The sequence below is a fragment of the Mastigoproctus giganteus genome, chromosome 8 (genome assembly GCF_048544385.1).
Source record: "Mastigoproctus giganteus isolate SK-2022 chromosome 8, ASM4854438v1, whole genome shotgun sequence".
Lineage (NCBI taxonomy): Eukaryota > Metazoa > Arthropoda > Arachnida > Uropygi > Thelyphonidae > Mastigoproctus > Mastigoproctus giganteus.
The window spans coordinates 22,471,295-22,478,324 of record NC_143582.1 but is presented as its reverse complement, the minus strand read 5'-3'; the positions used below and the strand labels follow the sequence as shown (position 1 = coordinate 22,478,324).

The 7,030-nt window shown below is 38.4% G+C and overlaps 1 protein-coding gene across 1 annotated transcript; it reads right to left on the bottom strand.

Annotated features, from left to right (window-relative positions):
- Window positions 1-308: 308 nt before the first annotated feature.
- Window positions 309-1,576, bottom strand: LOC150081355 (cuticle protein 16-like). Its single transcript, XM_090379712.1, has 3 exons — window positions 1,447-1,576; window positions 1,162-1,263; window positions 309-712 (listed from the first exon to the last, which is right to left on the bottom strand). Exons 1-3 carry the CDS (start codon window positions 1,450-1,452, stop codon window positions 413-415), a joined length of 408 nt encoding a protein of 135 aa, XP_090235838.1. The 5' UTR covers window positions 1,453-1,576; the 3' UTR covers window positions 309-412.
- Between the last annotated feature and the right edge of the window lie 5,454 nt (window positions 1,577-7,030).

The following is a 7,030-nucleotide window of genomic DNA, read 5'->3' as shown; positions in this document are numbered from 1 at the left end:
ATTCTGGAGAGCCAACGTTCACCGTTGAGCAGACCTTAATTCGAAAGGAAAAATTAGTTCCAGAATGTGCCACCAGGTGTCCTACAACTTGTGGTGGCGCTGTTGTAGTAGGATGCCCTTTGGGTATGATAAAAGAGTTAAATTATGTTCACGATGTGTTTATGATTTTAGCTAAATTTCTACTCTCTGGCATTTTTAAATAATTTTTAATGTTTATTTAAATGTTTGGAAAGATGACGTAATCGATGACGTCATCTTTCCAAACTTCTCGTCTGTTTAAGTGATGGGTTTTTAAAACAACGACACCCTTAGCATGTTTGTCATTTTATTTCCATTTTATCAATTCTACAGGTTCGGGCTCTCAAGCCCCATTTCTTGACTTTTCTTACAGCATTTCCTGTTTACTAAAATTTCAAAATGTGTAGAATGGAGCAAAGGGATAACCAGCATAATGGGCCCCCACTTCAGCCACGGTCCCCTTCTTGATGACCACATTAGCAGGATCTTTCTCCGCAACACCTTCCTCGTTGGTCTTGATGTCAGCTCGGAAGCCACCTTCGTCTGCAACGTAGTTAACAATACGCATGCGTCCATCGGTATCCTTCAGACCATAAGATCCGGCTTTCTTTCCAGAAGCGTCGCCATGTTCTCTGCGGAAAGAAGCACCAGGGCCATGGCCCTCGTTGTAACCAAAAGCGTAGTTTCCTATAGGCTGGAAATAGTAAAAATTAAACTGTAAACAAGCAGCAGAAGATAAAAAGTTCAAAATATAAACAGACAGTTAACAATGAACAGGAAATCGACAGCAAAAGATATGGTGAGCATCTTTTGGCAGGTGATGATTATTACGTCACTCGCTTGTCCATTTCTTGGTAACAAACGTCACAGTTAACAATTAACAGACAGTTAACAATGGACAGGAAATCGACAGCAAAAGATATGGTGAGCATCTTTTGGCAGGTGATGATTGTTACGTCAGTTGGTTGTCCATTTCTTCGTAACAAACGTCACAGCCGAAGCGCATGCGCATTAAAAATATGCTGATTTCTGCTAACAAAGTTCAGTATTCAGTTAGTATCTTTATAAGAATATCATCTCAGTTAGGATATTAAGCTTCTCTGATGAGAATTCTTTACAAATATCGAAACGTTGAAGACTTACATCTTGACTGCGGAACTGGATGCCAGTGGAGGGGTGGCCAAAGTATCCTGGAAAGAAAAACTGGGCCTGGCTTACTACCACGAGGGCGCACAGAATCAGCAACTGGAAGGAAATAGATTTATATTTTAATGAATATTATTGAGTGGTATTAGAGCTATAATGCCTTAAATACCTACTTTTCCTGTAGGTATTTAAGGTGAATTTTCAAGAAAATAGCCCCCTCAGGGTCCGGTTATATGTTTATCGTCTATTAGAGATTTTAAAAGACATAAGGAATGTTCTTACCTTCATTTTGACGATGTCTTGGTGCTGTTCCTTGAAGGTGGGGTGTTGGGGAAAAGGCGTGGTGTTTTTATATCCTTCAGTGAAAGGTGTGACCTTAGGATGCTACAGCCGTGCTCGTCTTCATTGGAATACATAATGGACACATGCACAAGGAAGTCTGGAACAGCGAGTATGTGGAGGTAGATGATTGGCTGGCTGACAATACTCTTTCCATCATAACTTCCCAGTAATCTGACAAGACTCTCAGCAGTATTAACATTCTACAAACGTTGTAATAAACATATTTTCTTCGGGATCTTTGAATAAATGTACCAAGGAAGGCAGAGAAGACTTTATCGGTACATTCAGAGGCAGAAGCTTTCCATGGTACAGCGTCTTGGATTTCAAATAAGTCGTTTTGGAGAAAAATAGTCTGGCTGTGGTCATTAACCACCATTCTTACCTTTAAATCATCAGAAAACTTTTGAAAACTTCCCCTGCACTCCATCAGCAGTTTCGTTAAGGAAAATAAGAAACAGAAGTGATCCCTGAGGGACTCCATTAAAGATTATTTTGGTTTCATGGTTGGGCATTTCAGTGGGACAAGAAGTGGGAGGTTTATTGTCTTAGGAGCTTGGAAACAGTCCTTAAATCGAAATACATCCTGTTGTTTTGTGGATTATCTGGTGATTGTGTAGAATTATTTTTTGTAAGGGAAGATATTCTTCGCACCATGTTTCTTAGCACCCCCACATATGATTTAATATATTTTTCTTGATGTCACATACGCATCAGTTCCTGTTTCTCCTATGTAAATGAAAACAAGGAATTGGTGTTATTAGGGTGGGTCACACCCACCAGTTTAATTACGGTGGGCAGCAGCATGTATCGTCTTGTAAGGCTAATTAGTTGGAGGCACAACAGGATGTAGTTCTTGATTCTCTTTCAAGGTGACTCATAAAGAAATCGAATTAGTGGGGTGTTCGGTTATGCAACCAGGATTTTATAAATAATTCAGACAACTGTTGAGACACAGAACACCCATTTTATAAAAATGAAAACCAAAAATTCTGTCCTTGACACCAACCTGGTACTCTGCCGATTTTTAGGGGGTGGTAATATTAAAACTTTCCAGGCGCAAGTTACGAAAATGTATATATAAGGGGCCATCTGTATAGTAAGTCTGACACGAATACATCATAGTTAAATTCATTAAATAAAAAACATCATCAGGAGAAGCCAACTAAAAATTTTTACGTTCTCTATGGTGACTGTTTCTGAAGAGATAAAAAAATAACTTATGGGAGTACATAACAATGTGACTGTAAAATTTTATATTCGTATTACAGTAAGGGTTAAGGAGTGGTTCTCAATCGATGAGTTACATAATCCATCCACCAGATGGTGCTGTAGTGCTTACCGACAAGCGACAGAATTTCTTGATTTTGGAGAGGGATAAGCTTCCTCTGTCGTTAGCTGCTGTGACCTTGTTCGATGACCTTCATTAAAGAAGTCTCAGCAACTTTAGGCAGAGGCGGTACTAGAAGGGAAGGTGGAATCAAGCCAAAGAAGACAGTTCTCTCATGATCCGTTATATGACATAAATAATCCTTGTTCGTGTGAAAAATGTTGTTCAACAAGATACACTATTCAAAATAATTAAGGGGACACTGTAACGTTCAAAACGGTTCATATAATTACTACGTTTCATGCATTTTCTCACTCTTCCCAGGTTCAAATCTCGTTGACAACTGGAGGAATTCTTAAAGTCCTCTAGGCTATAATTAGCAGATTTAATAAAAATGCAATACAACCCCGAAATGTAAACAAAATTGAAAATATTCGCATATTGGAGATGGCTGGACTTTCCAGTGTAATATTTCCCTTTGAATCCCTGCTTTTTACAACTTGCCATTGACCCCAAACCAGGGATGGAGAAATTTATCTGTAATTCTAACGATGGTATGAATATAATAAAGCTGACATTAATCAATGGGCAGCCGTATAATGATATGTTGCCTGCAATGAGCCAATTCTTTTGATGCGTGAAGATGTGGCTGCAGAATCTGCAACCTCGGTCCAGGTAAGCTTTTCAAGAGATGGACTTATACACCTTGAAGTATCTATCCAGTAATGGAGGAGTCAGTTGGAACTTTTATCATGGATGGAAACTAAAATGTTCAAGTTTACAGATGGGTGGTTGGTTATTAAAAATTAGAGAGAATCTTTGGACACGATTCTCTAAGAGTTCAATATCAGTGGGTAGGCCCTACTTCTATCAACATCCCACAAGGTGGGACTAACAATTCCCAACTTGGTGGTAGGGTTAATAAATTATTACGGCTCAATATAGGAGCCCCAGGTGTTCGTTTGTGTACTGGTAGTTGGCAATGAATTGGTCAATGAGGTTCTAACTTTGAATTAACCTAATTAAGTAATGATGTGGGACCAGAAAAAATAGGGGGCCCCATAATCACTCGGGTAGAAAGAAGCATTGTAAAAGATAGTTTTATTTATGTTTTCTAATACCAAAAATATGAAGAATATTCCACGCCCAAGACTTTGTATAAATCAATGGATGCAACGTGTGTTTTCAAGGTTGATGAAATTGTTGTCCACTTGTTGTACCAAGGCCAAAGGATTGTAACTGGTTTTGACTGAGTACATCTAAGATTATATATAAAAAATAAATAAAAGTGACTAACAAGGAACATGGACATAAAATTATGTCCAAACGCTTCAAGTTTTAGTTCCTAATTTTGACACCAGTTTCGAATATCAGCATAATAAAAAAATTGTGAATTAAAATAGTTAATTATTGAGCAATTTTTAATTGAGAAAGGATTTCTTAGTAATATACAGAACAAGGAGAGGTTTAAGTATTTTATTTCCAAACTCTTCTCTGTACATCAGCTACTCTGGAAAAGGATTATTTAGTGATCGAAGTCCTAGGCGATACCCATAAGGAAGAGGTGGGGATTCTGGATTTTCAGCGTGGCTAGATGGACGCCCACCACCTTCGTTGACGCTTGGAATCCTCTTTTCGATTAGAACAAACGCTGGATTGGAGCTACCAAGATCAGGTTCGTTACTTTTGATATCCGCGGTGAATCCATAGAGATCCGCGATGTAGTTGACAATCCTTACACGACCATCTTTATCGGTTACTCCATAAGACCCCATTTTATCTCCAAGGGCATCACCTCTTTCGCGATGGTAAGATCCACCATTTTCATTTTCTTCGTTGTAGCCAAAGTCGTAATTTCCTTTACCCTAAGGGACATCAAACAACTTTATGGTTACTTCAGAGAGTAATTTTAATGGGTTCCTTTATTGTCTTAAGATTTGCAGATTTACTTACATCGTGTTGAAAGAACTGCGCCACTGGTCCACTTGCTTCCAGCCCTGAGGCCAATTTTCGTATGGTCCTATGCTGCAAGATGTCCGCTTTTACCACCATTAATAGGATGCCCAAGACTATACACTGCTGTTAAAGTATAAAACGTATTAATTAACAAATAACAATTAACATAATTAATATCTTAACACCAACATCGAAATCGAGAAAAATTCAACTGAAAAACTTAAACATGTCCCATAATTCCCTCCCTCCTAGATGGCGCACCAGAAAGGGTGGCAAACACGTACCTTCATCATTAACCACACTCCTCAGAATTTGAACAGTAATCTAAGAAAATTGTTAAGAAACTTATATATATGTTGCGAAGTCAGAAAGTGGGTCTTTTCTCTTTCTCGCCCTTCTTGTTTTTTCTTTTTTTTTTTCCTTATAAGAAATTCTGAAACCGAGGGATTAAAAGCTGGGTGATTAACTTGGGATTACTTGTCCTAATCCTGATATTTATTACTCTACGTGCTGTTTCAATGCCGGTTTTCTCATTTCGTGTTCCGAGTATTGCAATGTCTTTCTTGTGAAACCAAAGGCGCATAACGAGCTGATTTAAAGAGATAATTTTGGTTTTATTGAGTTTATAGTTCCTAATCCGGGTTGCAGTATTATCTGAGAAATATTAAAAGCAACAGATTTCAAACAAGGTAACCGCATTTGGAGTTGCCTCCTTCAGGAGAAACAAAGAGCGAACATGATGAATATACTTGCAATAGAAACATGGATATGAATATTTAACAACCATCGTACAACAACAATATAGCGTGCAACTATTAATTTTACCCAGGAAGTACTCATCCAAAATTTAAGTTGGAACCATGATGTCTGAGATGTTTTAATAAAAATACGCATTGGCAGAATTCTTCAATATTAAGTCCTCAGTTTTATGAGCATATCAAAGAGTTCTGAGATTGTTGGTGACAGCATAACTTACATCATCCGTTAGGCGAATCTGTTTTCCGTTAAAAGCGATATTCTCTTCGTGGTTTCACCAAGTCCACTCTGATTTCAACTCTTCTGTCTTTTAGGATACGCTTTGCTTTAGGAAAGAAGAAGAAATCAGAAGAATATTAGGATGGGGTGGAATTTTTCTCAGTGTGGTCTGTGCTTGTTGACAGGGACGGGATACACTTAAATAAGAAGGGTGCAAGAATGTTTGCTGATGCTATCGAGGCAGTGTTAAGAGGGTCGGAAAACTGATAGCTTGGGGGGGGGGATATAAAGACTAATAGATTAACAGTAGCCACTAGCAGAGGTGAAAATGATTCTTGTACTGCTTCTATTAAGTGGGAAGCATTCAAGGAGACAATTTTGGAAGCTACTAGGCTTTTCATTCCAACTAAGAAATACTGCTTAAATGGATGTCTGACGAATTAATGCGATTAGTGGCAGAGAAGAAAAATGCATGGGATGCATATAAATTATCAGGTGACACAGAAGATATAAGCTATGCTAGTCTGCAATCAAGTCACAAAGGAGGTTAGGCAGGAAAAGGCAGATTACGAGAAATCTTTGGCAAAAGATGCTAAGAAAAACATCAAAGAGTTATCACTGAAGATAGATGGGTTGACTATTGATGATCATGCTCAGGTAGCTGATAAACTGAATGAGTATTTTGCATCTACATTCACCCATGAGGAGTTATTCTAGTAGGAGAGGGTCAGATGTTTATCAAACTCTAACCGGGAGCTAAGTGATTTTGTAATAACTGAGAGCAAAGTGGAGGAGAAATTATTGAAGTTAAACATAAGAAAGGCACCTGGGGTGGATGGGATCTCTCCAGTTATATTAAAGGAGGCGGCAAAGCAACTAAGCAAACCCTTAGCCATAATTATGAGAGCATCCTTGGACTCAGGGGAGGTTCCCACGGACTGAAGAAGTGTGAGTGTATCCCCAATTCACAAAGGGGGATCGAAGGGTGACACGAGTAATTACAGACCAGTTAGTTTAACTTCTGTTCCGGGTAAAATAATGGAGTCACTGGTTAAAGATGCATTGCAGGATCATCTAGACAAGACTGCAGCAATAATTCAGACACAGCATGGGTTTGTTAAGGGAAAGTCTTGTCTGACAAATTTGATTGGTTATTATGATGTGGTCACAAAGGAACTGGATGCAAAAAATAATTTTGATATCATATATTTGGATTTCAAGAAAGCTTTTGACACTGTTGCGCATGGAAGACTATTGTACAAATTG

Coding starts and splice junctions, on each gene's coding strand:
- LOC150081355 (XM_090379712.1), bottom strand. Junction 713..1,161: donor TCCAGTTCCGCAGTCAAGAT/GTAAGTCTTCAA, acceptor TACTATTTCCAG/CCTATAGGAAACTACGCTTT.